At 37.6% G+C, this 20,167-nt stretch overlaps 1 protein-coding gene across 3 annotated transcripts in view; it reads left to right on the forward strand.

The window, feature by feature from the left end:
• The window catches only part of Kdm4c (lysine demethylase 4C), a 177,880-nt gene that overhangs the window by 124,368 nt on the left and 33,345 nt on the right, over window positions 1-20,167 (forward strand). For all 3 annotated transcript variants that reach the window (XR_007977033.1, XM_052176666.1, XM_052176667.1), the window contains 2 exons: window positions 13,401-13,586; window positions 19,022-19,192. Coding sequence is in view for 2 of the 3 variants with exons in the window: in XM_052176666.1 (XP_052032626.1) it covers window positions 13,401-13,586; window positions 19,022-19,192 (357 nt within the window). In the remaining variant the exon portion in view is untranslated. The remainder of the gene's footprint in view (window positions 1-13,400; window positions 13,587-19,021; window positions 19,193-20,167) is intronic.

Below are 20,167 nucleotides of genomic sequence, written 5' to 3' on the forward strand. Positions count from 1 at the left end.
TTTCTGCTGCTTGTTGGACCTCTCAGAGGGCAGTCCTGCTAGGCTCCTGTAAGCACACAGACAGTAATAATAGCATCAGGTCTTGGAATCTCCCCTTGAGCTGGACCCCAAATTTGGCTGGTCACTGGGCATCCTTCCCCTCAGCCTGTTTTCCTTTATTGTCCCTGCAGTTCTTTTAGACAGGAACAATTCTGGGTCAGCGCTTTGGACTGTTGGATGGCAACCCCATCTCTCTCCCCCCCCCCCCCACTTGATGCCCTGTCTTTCTACTGGAGATGGTCTCTACAAGTTCCCTTTCTCAGTATAATGCATTTCATGTAAGGTCCCTCAATTTAGGTCTTGAGACTCTCTTACCTCTCAGGACTCAGTTACTTTCTATAGGATCCCCCCAACTAATACCTCCTGAGGTTGCCTGTTTCCATTCTTTCTGCTGTCCCTCAGGGCTTCAGTCCTGTAACCTCCCCCCCTTCAGTTCTTGATCATGTTCCCCTTGTCCCCTCACTGTCCTCTCTCCTATCCAGTTTCCTCCCTCCCTCCCTCTGGCCCCATGACTGTTTTCTTCTCCCTCCCGAGTAGGATTGAGGCATCTTCATTTGGGCCCTTCAGCTTGTTAACCTTAAGTTCTGTGGATTGAATCCTGGGTATTCTGTACTTTGTTGGCTAATATCCGCTTTATTAGAGGGTACAGAATTTTCTGCCACATACTATGCTATGACCTGTCCCATAGAAGGATAATCATATCTGCTTCCTTGTCCTTGGGTAGCTATCATGAAACTCATTTTGTGTTAGCCTTCTTGTCAGTCCAGTCAGTAAGATAATAAATAGTACAAGTACTGGTAGAGACTGGGAATACTTTAACATTTTTCTCATCATGAATGACTCTTTATTCTAGTTTTGAATAAATGTATTTTTTTTTTTTTTAGTTTTTTTAAAGAGTATCTTCTTCATTTACATTGCCAATGGTAAAACCTTTCCCAATTTCCCCCTCCCAAAAGCCCCCTTCCCCAAAGACTGCCTCCTCTCCTCCCACCCCTTGCCTCCATGTATATGCCCCTCTACCTGACATACTCCCACATCTCCCCCAACTCCCCACTCCCTGTCAGGTTCCCTTTGTTGGGGCCTCTATTGAGCCTTTACCTGACCAAAGACCATTCCTCCCACTGATGGCCAACAAGGCATTCCTCTGTCACATTTTTGGCTAGAACCATGTGTATCCCTTGGTTGATGGTTTAGTCCTTGGGGGTCTTGGGGTGTCTGGGTGTCCGAAGTCATTGTTCTTCCCATGGGGCTATAAACCCCTTCAGCTCCTCTGGACCACCCTTCAGATCCTCCTTTGGGGACCCCAAGCCCAGTCCAATAATTGGTTGCTAGTTTTGCCTCTGTATTTGTAAGGCTCTGGCAGGGCCCCTCTGGAGACAGCCATGGCATGCTCCTTTTGGTACATGCTCTTGTAGTGTCAGGGTTTGGTGACTGTTTATAGGATGAATCCCCAGGTAGGGCACTCACTGGGTGGCCTTTACTTCAGTCTCTGTTCCACACATTGCCTCCCTTATTGTTCCTGTGAGTATTATGTTCCCTTTCTTAGAGGAACCATAGCACCCTCACTTAAGACCTCCTTCTTGAGCTTCCTGTGCTGGGTGAATTGTAAATTGCTTATTTTGAGCTTTTGGGCTAGCATCCACTTATTAGTGAGTGCATGCCATGTGTATTCTTTTGTGACTGGGTTACCTCGCTCAGGATGACACTTTCTAGTTCCATCCATTTGCCTAAGAATTTCAAGAATTCATTGTTTTTAATAGCTGAATAATACTTCAATGTGAATATATACCACAGTTTCTGTATCCATTCCTCTGTTGAGGGACATCTGGGTTCTTTCCAGCTTCTGGCTATTATAAATAAGGCTGCTATGAACATAGTAGAACCTGTACTCTTATTACATGTAGGAGCACCTTCTGGGTATATGCCCAGGAGTAGTATAGCTGGGTCCATAGGTAGTACTATATCTAATTTTCTGAGGAATTGCCAAACTGATTTCCAGAGTGGTTTACCAGCTTGCAATCCCACCAGCAATGGAAAAGTGTTCCTCTTTCCCCATGTTCTCTCTAGCATCTGCTCTAAATGTATTCTTATATCTGAATGTGCTGCTATTTTCCATTTTCTTGCCTCCTTTTAACTACCTGAGTTCATCCTTCCACCCTTTCCCTTTTATCCTGCTATTTGAATTTTTCTTAGCTTTCTTATCTTTTTCATGGTGACTCTCATGAATCAAAAAGTGAGGAGATAGATATTTCTCGTGCCTCTTATGAATAAGAATGTAAATCAGCACACAGACAGCATGGTTTGCAATCTTAAGGCTTTGAACCCAATGTGAAAAACAGCATTGGAAGAATGGGCTGCCAAAGGAATTTCTGGAGTAAGAGTTACTGAACATATATACAGTATTGTGTCTTTCTGTTGTTTGATGTTGCATCTGTGATACCTCACTCTTAGACAGTGTAGTAATTGTTGCTTGTCATAACAGCATACACATCCCGCAGAGTCTACCCATGGGGACCTCAGATTCCATGCACACCCTCATCTTTAGTTCTTGCCCGCAGCTGCTCTCTCTGGATAAGCTTGGTTCTCATTGTATTTGTCAGTAGTTACATGAAGGAAGCTTTCACTCCACTGTAGTCAAATCATTACATATCTCCCTGTCCCTAAACTGTAAACTCTTGCCATAAACTTTAATTTAATCAGAGTACTGTTCCTTCCTAGTATCAGGCAACATATGTGTTTAACTTAGTGAATGCTAAGCTGCAGAACAATAACAGTTGTACAAAACTTGTAGTTAAGGAATTAGAGTAAAATGAAAATTTCATATTCAATTCTGTGACACCAGTAACATCTACTAACACAATATAACTCAGTGTTTGAATTGAGAATATTAGCCTGTCCTTTAATGCCTAGAAGTATCTTTGGTGAGCAAAAAAAAGCAGAAAGGAATTAATTAATGTTCTATTATTATTATTATCTCTTTAGGTATCTGCTTAAAAACATTGATTTTATTTGTGTATCAGTATATCTAATTATTAATTTATTAATTTTCATTTTTCAAGGCAGGGTTTCTTTGTGTAACAACCCTGACTGTCCTGGAACTTGCTTTGTAGGCCTGTATAGCCTCAGTCTTACAGAGATCTGCCAGAGTACTGAAAAACAGTAAATTTTTAATTAAAATATAATTGTGTCTACTGACCCTGACCTTGCTCCCTTTCAAATTTATGGACTTATATTTTCTGTAACTGTTACATTTGTATTTAAGTGCCTCCACAGTCCTTTTGTGTTACTGAGGTGAATATGACTTCAAGGATGACCACTTGGTATGGGATATCCAATCAGAAGGTACATCCGAGCAAGTGAGGGAAAGATTGACCCTTTCTCAGTAGTCATTGGCTGTCTGTACTGCTTTGTCTTTAAGTGAGGACCTGTGAGATATCTCCCTTCCAAATTATTACGTCTGTTGGTGTTGAATGCAACTTTAATTTTTTCAAACTCCTGTTTTTAATGATAGTTCTTAAATGCTTTAAACTTCCTTTTACCCTACCACTTACCACAGTAGTGGGAAAGAAAGGATATTGGGGAAATGGACCTGTTTTAAAAAACCCTTAAGTTTCCACTTCAGTTGTACCTCCTGAGGTCTTGTCCCATCTCTTTCAAACCCCCTGGGTAAGACTATTGATTCCTTTCCTTCCTTGGCAGCTAGTGTATATCCTCAGCATCTATTCTAGTTCCATTAGTTACCTGCAACGTTCTTAGTTTTTATTTTTCATTACAACCTAGACCTAGAGGGTGCTTCCGTTTTTAGGTTATAACGAATCAAGCAGAACTGAAAATGGCTGAACAAGTATCTGTGGACAGAGTTGAATCATAGAGTAGATGGATTTTTTTTTATTATTATTATTATTTAAGCCTCTGTGGAATCTCCACATTGGTTTCTAGTGTGGCTAGACCAGTTCCCAAACCCACAACAGTGAATAAAGTTTCCCCTTTTCCCACATCCTCTCCAGCATTTAGCTTCAGGTTTGGTTTATTTTTTGTTTTGTTGTTGTTGAAGATCTTTGCCATTTTGACAACTGTCATAAAAATCCAAAGTTGCTTTAGTTTGCAAATTTTTTAATTGCTAAGGAAGATGAACATTTTTTTAAGATATTTCTTGCAACATTTATTTCTTAGATTTTAAAATCTGTTTATATCCCTAGCCTATTTGTTAATTCAGTCAGTTGGGTTGTCTTTGTGGTTGTGTCCCTATCTGCTCCTGTCTCTCCCCAAACATCTCACTAGCCCCTAGGTTGGTCTGTATAGTCCTGAATGTCTTGAAACTCATTCTATAGACCAGGCTGCCCTCAAACTCAGAGATCCACCTGGCTCTGCCTCCCAAGTGCTAGGTTTAAAGATACGTGCCATCACACCAATCTTTTTTTTAAGTAAATAAGCAATTTATTTATTTTTAAATATAATCACTGTATATTCAATATAATAATTTTATATAATAATAGTATATAATTGCACATATATATTCAATATATAATCATATAATCAATATCCCCATCATCATTGTTTCTTTTGAGACAGGATCTCACTATATATATATATATATAAAATTAAACCCAGTTTGTTAAAACTCAATGAAATATCCAGTTCTGTCTTTATTCATTCTACTTCATCAGCTAAACAAAAAGTAATTCTAACTATTTTTAAGGAGAAACAACGTATATTTAATCTATTATTTATGTATATGTTTTATATATAATTTAAGTAGTCTATTTATTGTAATAAAATGTACTACCTTTCCTGTTCATTAATGTTTCTTTTATGAAATTGGTACCCTCACTGTTTAGCTCATGTATTTGTAACTGAGGTATATTTTTTTGAAGAAAACATTTTATTTACTTACATTCATGTTGTTGCTCTTCTCTTTCTTCCCTTCCCACATTTCCCACATTTCCCCATTCCTCACTTCCCCCTTGTCTCCAAGAGGGGAGCCCACCCCCACCCCCACCAGGCCTCTTCCTTCCCTGGGACCTGAAGTCTTTCTAGGATTAAGCGCATCTTTTCCCACTAAGGCCAGACCTGTGTAGCCCTCCACTACATATGTGCCGTGGCTCAGTCTCTGGGAGCTCTCTGCAGTCTGGGTTAGTTGAGTAGGCTTGTTGTAAGTATCTGCTTCTATCTCAGTCAGCTGCTGGTAGGGGCTCTCAGGACAGCCATGCCAGGCTCCCATCTGTAAGCACATCATAACATAGTAGTGTCAGGTCTTGTTATCCCAAGACCTTGGCTATCCCACTGAGGTAGATCTCAAGTTGGACTAACTTTTCTTCAGTCTCTTCTCCATTTTGTCCCTGCATTTCTTTCCCAAAGGAACAATTATGGGTCAGGAACTTATACTGTGGGTTAGTAACCCTTTCCCTCCACTTGTCTATCTACTGGAGGTGGTCTGTTTGAGTTCCCTCTCCTTAATGTTGGGCATTTTGGATAAGGTCACCTTCTCCCCCCCCCCACCCCCACCCCCACCCCCCAATGAGTCCCGAGAGAGTCTCACATCCGGGTCTCCGGTATAATCTAGAGGGTTAGCCAACCTCCTATTCCCTGCTTGTTTCCATCCATTCTCTTAGCCCTCAAGGATTCTCTCCTGTCCCCTCTCCCACATCTGATCCTGTTCCCTCTTCTCTCCCACCCAGGGTCCTCCCTCCTCTGCCTCCTACCCACACCCCACCCCACCCCCACCCCCATGATAGCTTTCTTCTCCCTCCCAAGTGGGATTGAAGCCTCATCACATGGGCCCTGTGGTTTGTTAACCTTGAATTCTGTGGATTATATCCTGGGCATTCTGTACTTTTTTGGCTAATATCTACTTATTAGTGAGTACATACTATTCATGTCCTTTTAGGTCTGAGTTACCTCACTCAGGATGATATTTCCTAGTTCTATAGATTTGCCTGCAAAACTCATCATGTCCTCATTAATAGCTGAATAGTATTCCATTGTGTAAATGAACCACATTTTCTATATCTGTTCTTTGGTTGAGGGATATTTGCATTCTTTCCAGATTCTGGCTATTCAAAATAGGCTATTATGAACATGGTAGAGCATGTGTCCTTTGGAATGATGAGGTTTCTTTTGGGTAGCTGTGTAATTTCAGGTAGAAGTATTTCCAATTTTCTGGAGAACCTCCAGATTGATTTTTATAGCAGTTAGCAATCCCACCAGTGTTCCTCTTTGTCAACAGGCGCTGTTACTTGAGTTTTTGATCTTAGTCATTCAGATTGATGTGAGGTGGAATATCAGGGTTGTGTTGATTTGTGTTTCTATGATCATTAAGTACTTTAAACATTTCTTTAAGTACTTCTTGGCCTTTTGAGAGTCTTCCATGGTGAATTCTCTGTTTAGCTCAGTGTCCTATTTCTTATTTGGTTATTTTGGGTTTTGGAGGTTAACTTCTTGATTTTTTTTTTAAAATATATTTTAGATATTAGCCCTCTGTCAGATGTAAGGTTAGTGAACATTTTTTCCTATCTGTAGATTGCTGATTTGTCCTATTGATGGTGTCTTTGGCCATACAGAACCTTTTCAGTTTCATGAGGGCTTATTTATCAATTGGTGAACTTAGAGCCTGAGCCATTGATGCTCTGTTCGAGAAATGTTCCCCTGTGCCAATGTGTTTGAGGTTCCCACTTTTTCTATTAGATTCAGTGTTATCTGTTTTTATGTGGAGGAACTTGATTCACTTGGACTTGAGCTTTATGTAAGGTAATAAATATGTATCTATTTTTCTTCTCCAGTATAGAGACTACCAGTTAGTCCACTGCCATTTAATGAAGATCCTGGCCTTTCCCCCCTGTATGTTTTTGGCTTTTTTGTCAAAGATGAAGTCAAGTGTCTATTTGTGTATAGGTTTCTTCTGTCCATAGGTGTGTGGGTTAATTGCTGTATCTTCAGTTCTATTCCATTGATCAACCTGTTGTCTCTATACTAGTAATATGAAGTTTTTTGTTTTTTGTTTTTAAAATCACTATTGCTGTAATTTAGCTTGAGATCAGGGATGGTGATTCCACTAGAAGTTCTTTTATTGTTGAGAATAGTTTTCACTCCCCTGGGTTTTGAATTCCAGATCTTTCCAAGTCTTTTACCATGGAGGGGTGTTGAATTTTGTCAAATGCTTTCTTATCATTTAATGAGATGATCATGTGGTTTTTTTTCTTTGAGTTTTTTTAATATAGTGGATTACATTTATGGATTTCCATAAATTGGACCATCCAGTTTCCTTTGGATGCAGTTAGAGCTGTGCATTTGCCTCCAAAGTATTGTTTCCATTGTTTTCTCTAGGCTTGATTTTTATTTTTTAAACATAATTTGTTTTTGTGTATGTTTGTATCATCATTGAACGTTATTTCTTTGGTCTGGAGAGATAGCTCAGTGGTCAAGAGCACTGATTGCTCTTCCAAAGGTTCTGAGTTCAATTCCTAGCAACCACATGGTAGCTTACAACCATCTGTAAAGGGATCTGATGCCTTCTTCTGGTGTGTCTGGAAACAAGTACTACTCAGATAAGTAAAATAAATCTTAAAAAAGGAAGAAAGAAAGAGAGACAGAGAGAGGGGGAGAAGAAAAGAAATTTCTTTCTATACTATGGCAGATAGTTTTGCCAAGTACATAGTCTAGTTTTGCAGTTATGAGTTAAATGTTAGTGTACATTGATCCAAGTTCTTGATTTTCAGATTTCCATTGATAAATCAGCAATTATTCTGATGGACTTTCTTTTATGTTTTTTTCTTTCTTTTTTTTTTTTCTTTTCTATATTCTTTGTTTACATTCCAAATGATTTCTCCTTTCTAGGTTCCCCCTCCCCATAAGTCCCATAAGCCCTCTTACCTCTGCCCATTCCCCAATCACCCTCTCCCATTTCTCTGTCCTGTTACTCCCCTACAATGCTGCATCAAGCCTTTCTAGGACCAGGGCCCTCTCCTTCCTCCTTCTTGGGAATCATTTGATATGCTAATTGTGTCTTGAGTATTCAGAGCTTCTGGGCTAATTAGTATCCACTTATCAGTGACTGCATTCCATGTGTATTCTTTTGTGATTGGGTTATCTCACTTAGGACAATATTTTCCAGTTCCAACCATTTGCCTAAAAATTTCATGAATTCATTATTTTTAATTGCTGAGTAGTATTCCATTTTGTAAATATACCACATTTTCTGTATCCATTCCTCCACTGAGGGACATCTGGGCTCTTTCCAGCTTCTGGCTATTATAAATAAGGCTGCTATGAACATAGTGGAACATGTGTCCTTATTGCATGCTGGGGAATCCTCTGTGTATATGCCCAGGAGTGGTATAGCAGGGCCCTCCGGAAGTGTCATGCCCAGTTTTCTGAGGAACTGCCAGAGTAATTTCCAGAGTGGTTGTACCAGCTTGCAATTCCACCAGCAGTGGAGGAGTGTTCCTCTTTCTCTACATCCTCCCCAACACCTGCTATCTCCTGAGTTTTTAACCTTAGCCATTCTGACTGGTATGAGGTGAAATCACAGGGTTGTTTTGATGTGCATTTCCCTAATAACTGATGATATTGAACATTTCTTAAGGTGCTTCTCAGCCATTCGAAGTTCTTCAGGTGAAAATTCTTTGTTTGGCTCTGTACCCCATTTTTTAATAAGGTTATTTGGCTCTCTGGAGTCTAACTTCTTGAGTTCTTTGTATATATTGGATATTAGCCCTCTGTCGGATGTAGGGTTAAAGATCTTTTCCTAATTTGTTGATTGCCTTTAAAACTGCATGGTATTGGTACAGTGACAGGCAGGTAGATCAATGGAATAGAATTGAAGACCCAGATATGAACCCACATACCTATGGTCACTTGATCTTCACAAAGAAGCTAAAATCATCCAGTGGGAAAAAGATAGCCTTTTCAACAAATGGTGCTGGTTCAACTGGAGGTCACCTTGCAGAAGAATGCAAATTGATCCATTCTTATCTCCTTGTACTAAGCTCAACTCCAAGTGGATCAATGACTTCCACATAAAACCTGATACACTGAAACTAATAGAAGAGAAACTATTTGTGGAAGACCCTGAGGACATAGGCACAGGGGAAAAGTTCCTGAACAGAACACCAATAGCTTATGCTCTAAGATCAAGAATTGACAAATGGGACCTCATGAAAATACATAGTTTCTGTATGTTTTTTTTCTTTAGCAGCTTTTAATACCTCTCTGTATATTTTGTGTTTTATGTGTCTTAGGCAGTTGAGAATTTCTTTCTTATCTTACCTATTTGGTATTCTGTTTCTTGTACCTGTATTAAATGTCCTTCCTTATTTTGGGGTTATTTTCGTCTATGATCCTTTAATCTTTTCATTGTGTCTGACAGTTCCTGTATGTTCCTTTTTTATGCTTCATTCAAATTTTTACATTCTTTGCTTGTACTAATTCCTCTTCTACTTAAGTCTTGTCCTTGAGTTTTCTGCTTGTGTTAGTTTTCCAATTCTATCTCCATTCCACTTTGAGTTTTCTTCAATGTTTCTATCTTTTTATTGAATTATCTTGTCACATCTTACATTGTCTTTGTCATTTGATTTAATGTTATTTTTATATTTTCTTGGGCACCATTCAGGTATTATTCTCTTAAATTTCATTCTCTAAGTATTTGGAGCTGTTTCTTTGTGTCTTCTTTAAACTCTTTGAATCCTTTGAAGTTTATAATTTCTTTTCTTTCTTTCTTTTTTTTTTTTAAAATCTTTATACTTAGGTTCATCGAGGTAATTCTCAATGGCAAATATTTCTATAGGACTGGATTTTAGAGGACATATACTGTCTGATTGTTTACAGTGTTTGTATTTCAGTGGTTGTACTTGGGTATGTGAATTTATTTTGTTAGTTTTCTCTCTGATATAGATATAGCATGATGTGATAGGAAACATATTAAAGGAGATGCTTGATCCTCAAGTCTGAATATGATGTCAAAGGACTCTGTACTGGAAGGCAGGAGCAGCCTCCTGTCCAAAGCCTATAGATTTGTGGGTCATGAGAGCAGAGATGTGGCCAGTGCACTGGATTGAAAAACTGGCCTATATCTAGTGATTTTGAGTAGTTGTTCTAGAATACTTACTGAGGTATCCCTGGTGCAAGATTCATCACACCTGACTTAGCTGAAAGTTTGCCTGACATTCAAAAGGGATGATGTCTGATAGTTGCAGGGGCTCTTTACTATCATACATGGTGCTTTCCAGTCCAGAGCTTATATAGGTTTTGACCAGTGCAAGCACAGATTAGACAGGTAGTTGATGGGCAAGTAATACTAGATCTGAGGACTGCGGAATAGTATGTGAAAGAAAAGGAAAAGAAGGCAGATGCCTCAGGCTGGAGTCTGTAGTAAGATATGCAGTACCTCTCCTGGTCTGAGAGGTTTAATGGAACACCAGGAAAAAGTAGTTTTATTTTTAAAGACATTTTATTGCCTGTTTTATGCCTGTTTAGAATTACCTTGATATTTACAGAAGGAAAAAGAATGATTTAAAAACTGGCAAAATGGCCAATCATATTATAAATCATTTAAATAGGAAAAGACTATGTGTTTTGAACCTCTGACTACTTCATAGCTCATCATTTCTTGATGTTCTTTGCCAATCTGTATGCTCAAGGAAATCATTACCATTACAAGGCCCCATTACCTACTCAGTCTATTAGTGCCCTCAATGACGTGTACCACAGAATGAAGTATGAGAATCCAGTTCCCCAAGAAAGAACAGTACTGTGTAAAACATTCTTCTGAGTATCTTCATCTCTAGGTATTGCACAACAGATGGTGTAGCTTAGACTTCCTTAATTCCTTTGAATTAAAAGTGCCTCAAAATTGTTGCTGCTTTATATTTTCTAGTCTTCCAACCCAAAGGTTCTTGGAGCCTGATATTTGGAGCACCAGCATTGGGATCACTGAGACCATGTCATAAAATACAAATACAGGGTCCTACTCTACATATTATGAATAGTCAGCCATCTGTTTATAGACTTCCTGGTTGTCTCTGATTCATGTTCCAATGTAATGCATCTGTTGAGATTTAGAAGAGGCAAGTTATGAAACTTGACTAAAGTTCATTTGAAGGATTCTGTTTATTTCAGTGGAAAAATGGACAGTTCCAGGTTCCTTCCCTGGAAAAATGTAAGGAATATGACTTTTTCTACTTGTGTTGGTTTCTGGCAGTGAACACTGTGTTAACCTTATTCTAAAGCATCCACAGGGGCCCTTCCCTCAGAATATCCATTTAACGTGTTGAATCTCTTGTATTAGTTGTTGCCCAAACATTGCCTTCTCATTCTTTCTCAAGGCATCACTGATCTCTTTAACAATACTCTGCAAGAATAATTGCTTTGTCTTTCTATACTTTACCTGCTCTTAAATGCCTATTATAATCTTATTATCCTTAAGTTCCCTTTGCACCTGTGGAGCATGTGGTTGCCATTTAAGACCTTAGGGAACCAAGCCTTAGAGTCCTGTAATACAAACTACAGGGATTGTGGCTGAAACAGGGGAGTCACAGTGTCAAGGCCTTCCTGGTCTACTGAACACATCAGAGCCAGCCTGGGAAATTTAGTAGGATGTTGGATCAAACAAACAAGCAAATATCACTGTTAGCTTCCCTGAAGACATTGATTCACTTCCCACCCTTGATCTGATAACTCTATTTAAAGGAAGATATAAATTCTCAGTCTCTGTCAGCAAAGAGCAGTGAGTAGGGCAAAGACAACCTTAACCCTTCCTAATGTCAGAATCATAACGCCTGATGAGAATTTCTAGTGATTTCTAACATTTTCTTTTCCTTTTTTGCTGTTTCAAAACAGAGAACAGTGATTTTTAAAAATACCAAGATAAGTTATAAAGTAATGCTTTAAAATTGAGTGCATCTTGTTTTTGTTCTTGGTATGCTCTCTCTTCACCTTCTCCTTCCTTTTGTCTATTGTTGGTGCTTCTTCCCTCTTCTCTCTTCCTTTTTCACTTGTGTAAATTCTTAAATGTCTCCAGTGTAAAATATGTGATTTTACACTGAACCTAAGAGTAAGGGGAGACAAATAACTTCTTGGAGTCTACATGCCCTTGTGGAAATGAGTGAAAAATAATGCTGCTCTCATTGATAATGCAGGGATGTTTGCAAGCCATGTCCTGTTGTTACTGCCCCTCCCCCTTCCCAAAGAATTTAAAGATAATAAATGGCAAAAAAAAGATGCCATTGAGGAGGAGGACATAATATTTATGTTGCATGAAGATAATCCCTGAGAAGCTCAGCTGGAGTGGAATGAAATAAAAGGCCAGTTAGAAAACCATTTCTATTCTTGACAAGACTGCATGACTATAGGCAGTGGTGTTTACTATAGATAGATAGCAAGAGAGCAGAGCAAGGTTAAGGAATAGTCTTTAGGACTCTCAGGAATCAGATGTGAAGACAAAATGAATGTTAAAGTCTAGTACATATTGATTCTCTCTGTAGTAAGTGCTCACGTGGCCATAAGACTTTTTGTTTTTATCCCACAAAGAAAAGTGAACCTGTGAAAGGAGTTCCACTGCTCCATTTGACTTGGTCTGTTTGTTTGTTTGTTTCTTCTGGCTTATAAACCTGACCTTATGCTGATCCACGATCTTATTTTTCTAACCCTATAGAAACCACACATAAATCTTTAATACGTCTGTTTGAATTTTCTGTCTGTCATAACAAATGTTCTAACAATGTTTTAAGGCCTTTGTGTGGAACTTAGTGTTTAGATTATAGTGATTGTTTGTTTCAGGTTCCCCTAGCCATTCATTATGTTCAATACAGACATGCTAGTTGGGGATAATTGTAAAATTTTTCTACTTTGGGAGGCATTTTTGTCAGGAAGCATTCAGATTTGGATTATTAAATAGTTGAGTTCCTAGTTTCCACAGTGAACCAACCATTTAGTGTTTTCCATTTCATTGTAATGAAAATTTACTCTCATGTATGTTTGCATTTTTCAATATTCTCATTGAATATAAGAGTATCTGCACCTGGGTTTTAACTGAGTTATGCACACGGCTGGCTGTACAGGCCTTACTGAAGCACTTTTGGCAGTCATGGTTGATCAGAAGATCACCCAGGGCCTTCTTCTGATGCTTGTGGTAGGAGGACCAAATGGGAAAAATTTTGGGTGTTCTAACTACAAGAAATACTTCAGAATATGTCTGGTCAAGCATGACTGTGGAAGTGTATAATTTCTTAACATGAAAAGATTATATTGCCACAGATGTTCTTGCTGATAAGGCCCAGAGTCAGAACTTGATGTTATATCTGCTGTGTTGTTTTTCTAACAACTGTTACTTTGATAAATGACTATTATTCTCTGTTTTAATCCTCCAGAAATGCATCTTCTGTAGACACAGGGTTAAAAAGGTTTCTGGAGCCTGCATCCAGTGTTCATATGGCCGCTGCCCAGCTTCATTCCATGTTACGTGTGCCCATGCAGCAGGAGTGCTCATGGAGCCTGATGACTGGCCTTATGTCGTAAACATCACATGCTTCAGACACAGAGTCAACTCACATGTGGTAAGATAGCTCCCATTTGCTGATCCTTTATTTGAATTCCTTCCAGGACCTATCACAGGTATCGAATACCTTGTGTGTTTTGACATGTCCAGATTGTAGTATAATTATGAGTAAGAATTGAGAACTGTTATTTAAACATAGTTGCGCAGAACCCTTCAGTTTCTGGTATGCACTAAACACAATATTTATAGTTAAATGAGTGAATGAAAAAAATGAGTCAAACTCTTAATATTCATTCTTTTTTTTGGATCTGTGTACAGGTATCTGAATAGTTGTATATAGATTGTGCAGTTCATGTATTCAGCGTGTCAGAAGATCATTTCAAGTAGAGCAACGCGAAAAGTACTTCCTAAAATCTGCAATGCATTCTGTATGCAACGATACACATTTATTTAAATCTCTCCTGAAAGAAAGAAATAGCAGCAACGTTGTAAAAGGAAAATGGCCAGGAACTTTTGATCCTTTCTACCTAACACAGGATAAGTGAGGTCTAACATGGAGGCCTTGGAAGATCAGTCAATGTGACTATGGAAGTGTATAACTTTTAATGTGAGGAGAGTATATTGCCATAGATTATAGAAAGTAAAAATAGAGCAATTTGCCCGCCAACATTTATGCTTATTTTACTTAAGACTGAAGTTCCTCTAAGAAAATAGAATATGTATCCAGATGACATGAGTTTAACTGTAATTCAGTTAACATCTCCTTGGTGAACGAAATCATTCCCTTGACTTAAAAGCTTAAAAGGATTAGGGCAATATAGAGATATGTATCCTTTCATGCTCTTCCTGTCTCTAATATTTTTCTCCTCTACTCTTTTTTTTTGTTTGTTTTTTAAATGGAAGGTCTTCTATTATTTGACAACTTCATGCATGTAAAAAATACATCTTTACCTTATCGTTCCACTAATGACCTTTTGTGAGCAGATGCCAAATTGTCCATATTGAGTTGTGGAAGTATCTTAACACACACAGCAACCTTCTATCCTTTTGTAATCAGTTTCTACTAGTGTCTTTAGAGATATCTGACATTTGTGGCTGGGGATTGTGTGAATGTGTGAGAATGTCCAAATGTACAAACTGCTGTCATGAGCTCGTTGTTTTAAAGTTATTTTCCATTATGTGAAGTTACAGGTTGCATACGATACACCCATGCCTTTTCCTTAGTTAGTTGATGTCCATTAACCAAAAAGATTGTATTCAGTAACAAACACACATTACCAAAGTCAAAAATTAGTATCAATATATACATTACTGTGGCACTTTGCCATTTAGAGCCGGAAGTCAATTAAATGATTCTGGATGATATATAAATGATTCTTTGGGTTATAATAAGATTCTGACCTCTAGAGCCACAGTGATCAGTCAATCTGCCAATAAAAAGTGATAACTATGAAAAAGTGAAATTGTATACTAAAATTTCCTTTTCTTCTATGATTGTTGGTGCTACAAACTTATATGAATAAGTATTTTCTTGTTTTAAAAACAGTAAACCTATTTTCAGTGGTACTTAGTTCCATGCACAATCTGTTGTAATCATAAATGACAGGTGACTGACTGTTCAACTTATATGCTCTAGTACTTGTTGAACCCCTAACTCCAAACTTAAATAGAGCTAAGAGTATGTATCTGAAGTTTTGCTTGGGACCCATTTTAATACCATAGTACCCTGTGGTTATAAGTGATTCTATTGAAATTGGATTTCAGAGCTCTAGAGACTCTGCTTCCTCCTCATTCTGGTATGTGACTTAGTTAGCTTGTAAAATGCTAACCATTTTTCAAAAGATGCTGAAAATGAAGACATAAGACTTTTCAGCTAATTTAGAAACTACTGCCTAAAAGATCCATTTTATGTGTGGTTTGTTTATAAAGGAACATATCATATAGCTTAAATATTATATATGGCTATTTCCTGAAGAAACATTACAAACAAACAAATAACAAATAAATAAACAAAATTGTAGATTTTGAAATGCATTGCTCCTGACTCTGTACATGTAGCTCTAGGTTTTTGAAGTAGAGTGCTGATAGCTACTACTCACCTAGTCTTTAATTAGACTTCAGAATGGCTACCTTCTCCAACATTTGGGCACTAAGCAGATCATTGGATTGTGGTATTTTCAATGACAATTATACCCAGAGACTCAGATTCTTAAATGCTTGGTATCTAGTTGGTGGATCTGTTTATGAAGGATGAGTAAGTATGGCTTTTGGGAGAGGTGTGTCACTCTGGGTTTCAGAAGACTCACATTATCCCCAGTTAGCATGCTCTCCCTCCCCCTCCCCCTTTCCTCTTCTCCTCCTCTCTTACACTTATGGACCAGATATAAGCTCATAGTAGCACCATTTACTTGTCTATTGCATAATTGTGACCAAGATGGTCATGGATTCTAACTCTGGAATCATGAGCCCTCAAGTTAAATGATTTCTTTTACAACTTGCCTTGATTGTGATGCATTGTCACAGCAGTAGGGAAGGAACTATGGAGTCCGGCAGCAACTTCTGTTACAAAACATCAGAATTGCCTCTCCTGACATACATGGTTTTCCTTTTCAAATACAACCGTGTAATTCTAGATAAATATAAAATAATAAGATTTCTTAAGGTTTGTATATAAAAAAATAAAAACTGTTATTTCTCCATCTTTGTTCCCCACTTCTCATCAAATCCCCCTTCTTCCCCTTTCATATCACCTGCATTCTGTTATTTTCCCTTCAAATTCTTGCATCCCTGGGGTTCTTTTCCTTTGCTGAGGTTACTCTAGCTTAAATACTCACACCTGAGCATCCAGAGGTAGGAACCGATGCATGAGAGAATGTGGTGTTTGTCTTACTGGGTGTGGGTTAACTTCGCAATAGTTAGGTACATCCATTTGCCTAAACATCTCATGATTTCAGTTCTTTTTATAGCTAAATAATACATCTTTGTGTGTATTTCCCAACTTTTCCTTATCTATTCTAACAATTGTGAATAGTTTTGCAAAAACATTGCTAAACAAGTATCTATGTTGTAAGACATCAAGTCTTTTGAGCTAAGGAGTACTATTGTTGGATATTATGGTAGATTTGTTTTTAGCTTTTTGAACATTCTTAGCACTGATTTCCAGAGTGACTTGGCTTTACTAATATATTTCCACTATGGTGAATGAGAATTGCCCCTGCACCACATTCTATCCACTGTTAGTTGTACTTCTTAATAAAAACACAAAGTTGTTTTAACTTGCATGACCCAAATTGCTAAGAATACAGAATTTTTTTAGAGGTATTTCTCAGCCATTTTTATTTATTTTTTATTACATATATTCTTTATTTACATTTCGCCATTTTTATTTCTTCAATTGAAAACTCTGTTTAGATCCATAACACACATAGTCAGTCTTTGGGGGGAGGGGGTTTCTTTTTTTGTCAGTTCTTTATATATTTCAAGTAATTATTCTTTGTCAGATATATACCAAACAAAGGTTCTCCTCCTCTTTGTGGTTTTCTTCACTGGATTGTTAGCTATGTTACACAAGGTAACACCTGGAAGTCTATGAGATGTGTACTTAATTTACTTGATTATATATTCACCTAAGCAATTTCCTACACTTGTTATCATTGATTAACCTATGCTACAGATAATCTGCACCAAACTATCTTGATGTAGAGTAGGAAAATCTCAGTTTATTTTCCTTTTACTCTTCTTTTAGCCTATTCTGAAATCTGTTCCTGTGTCTCACAGGGCATTGTATGTTTACAGCACAATTACTGCTTATCTTGACAGTGCATCAACGTGGATAAGGATATAAAAGAAGTAATGAGTAGCATTTGTATAGCATCTTACATAGTGTTGTGCATGTTCAGACATGCACAAGTCTTGTGAAAAGCACCCGAAGACCCTTTTTTGAAATCATAAAGAACCACTGTTCTTTGAAATGAACCGTAATGGCTAATTGCAGAGATGTAAAACTTTTTGTGACATATAGCAGAGAACTGCTAGCAGATAGATAGATAGATAGATAGATAGATAGATAGATAGATAGATAGGTAGGTAGATACATACATATAAACACACATATGTAAAAACATATATATATATATATATATATATATATATATATATATTCATTTAAAGATTCTTATGTTGGGCAAATGTCTGGTGATTTGAGCAACAATTACTAAAATACAATAGGACTTATATACAATTAGGGATAAGGAATTAATCAGCTCATGATAATACTGTATAGGTCTGGTAGGTAGGTAGGTAGGTAGGTAGGTAGGTAGGCAGGTAAGTAGATGCAGGAGGACATGGGAGATGCCCATGTCAAATACCAAGTGATATCTAATAAATTTTCTAAGAATGAGATTTTTGTTTTTATACAATCACAGCTCCAGAATATAATCCTTCAAGAAGATAAACACTGACACTTTAATCTGCCTTGTGGACTTAACTTGATCAAATGAGCAGGATGATCAGCATGTGCCACCATCATCAATAAAGAATAAGTGAGACTCATTATTGGATGCTAAATTTAAACAAACTTGTACAAGGATCATGTTTCTCCATAGTAAAGAAATGTCCCATAGATTATATGAGAAGAAAGTAGAGAAATCAGGTCACTCTTTGATTTCGAGATACATGCAAACATGATGCTTCCTCAGATGATAAGAATTGTGAAAAGAATACAGCATTGTACAATACTGTGTATAATCATGGGGAAATATTACACAGATATCTATTAAAAAGCAGAAGGAGAAACTTTATCTTTCTAAAGTATCAGTGCCATTAAAAAAAAAAAGACGGTCTATAGAAATGAATTTAAATGAGTCTAAAATGATGGGACAGATAAAACTGAAGTGGAGAATGGAGCCTTTGTTTGAGAGTTTGGGGAGAGGAAAGGAAAGCATTAAGGTCATTATGAGGTCAGTCGAATCCAGGTGAGAGATTAAAGTGTCATGTTAGTGGTCACCTTCTTCTTAATGATTACTGTCTAGAGCTGTGATTATAGAAAGAAATATCTCATTCTTAGAAAATAAGCATTGAAGTATTTAGATGATGTACATTACTTCAAAGTAGCTTAAGAAAAGCATAGGAGATTCAAGTGTTGGGCATAGGTGTATCAAAGACAAGCCACAGAGGCAGAATTATACACACATGGTACATTTCTATCCCCTCTACTTCACACCCAAATATCAGGCAGCAAAGAACATCATAAAACATTAGTTATTATGTGTTAGTAAGCAGTGACTTATAGTAGATGAATTTTGATATCTGTCAAAGGATATATGATTTACTTTTATATTAATTATAGCCTTTAAATTTGAAATTATACTTTCATACTAAGTTTAAAGTATTTAAATCTTTACAAGGTTACTTTTTGCTTCCCAATTAAATACTTTTTATTTTCTGTTCTTTTTTCCTATCTGTCTCTTTCTTCTGTTTTTCTTCATCTCACAGAAGTCCAAAACTTGTGAGAAAGCCATTTCTGTGGGTCAGACAGTCATCACAAAACATCGAAACACTCGGTACTACAGCTGCAGAGTGATAGATGTGACATCTCAAACCTTCTATGAGGTCATGTTTGATGATGGCTCCTTCAGCAGAGACACGTTTCCTGAGGATATTGTGGTAAGTAGCTTTTCCTGAATACCTGATTCCTTAGAACAGGGCTTTACTTGTTTTACTTGTTGTGAAAAGGCAAAGCAGCCCAAAAGTAAGTTCTGACATTTTGTCTGGTGAGTACCTTCTTGCTGAACTCTCACATGGCATAGGACAAGGTGGGTACGTTGTTTGGAGGTTACATAGAATATCAGTCCTATTAACCAAACACAAGACTTCCTTGACCTATTGGTCTGTGAAAGCTTATCTGACTTGGTAATGCTGGAAAATAGGGCCTTGTTCTATAGCTCTGGCTGTTAACCAACAAGGAATGAGCCTCTTTCCTCAGTCTCGTACATGTTAGGATTACTAATGTAAGCCATCATGCTCTGTTTATTAGTCTGACTTAGTAATTTATGATTAATTTATTGGTTATTTTACACTGGGGTACCCCCCCCCCCCCCAAAAAAAAAAAAACCACATTGGAAAGGGGCTGGTGATATTTAGTCATCTGTGGTCCAAGCCTAGGCCTTCACTGTAATGCTCATTCATTCAGAGGAGCTGGTGAATACGTTCAGTTTAATGACTATTGCTGTGTTTTGGGATTCACAGAAGGTAGCGGCTTTACACAGTTATCAGTTCCCAGAGAGAAAGCTAGCTCGTCACAAGTACTCTGTTATTCCTTCTCCTGGTGCATTTCAGTTTGGGGCCCAAATCATATATTATTTTTGATTCTATTTTTTTGTAGATGTATTACTTCAATTGTATTTGGAAAGAAGCTTCTTAACTTTAATAGTAATATTACATATTTTGTATGATTATAAATTAAATATAACCATACAAGATTGCTCATGCTGTGTCCAGAATTTGGATCTACCTGGAGAAGAAGAAACACTGATTCAGTCATCTCTATTATTGTTACAATCATGTACTGTAACTAGGCCAGGGATATTTCTCAGCCAGTAAAGGTACTTGCTGCCAAACCTGATGAACTAATTCAGTCCC

Source organism: Apodemus sylvaticus, chromosome 3 (genome assembly GCF_947179515.1).
Source record: "Apodemus sylvaticus chromosome 3, mApoSyl1.1, whole genome shotgun sequence".
Lineage (NCBI taxonomy): Eukaryota > Metazoa > Chordata > Mammalia > Rodentia > Muridae > Apodemus > Apodemus sylvaticus.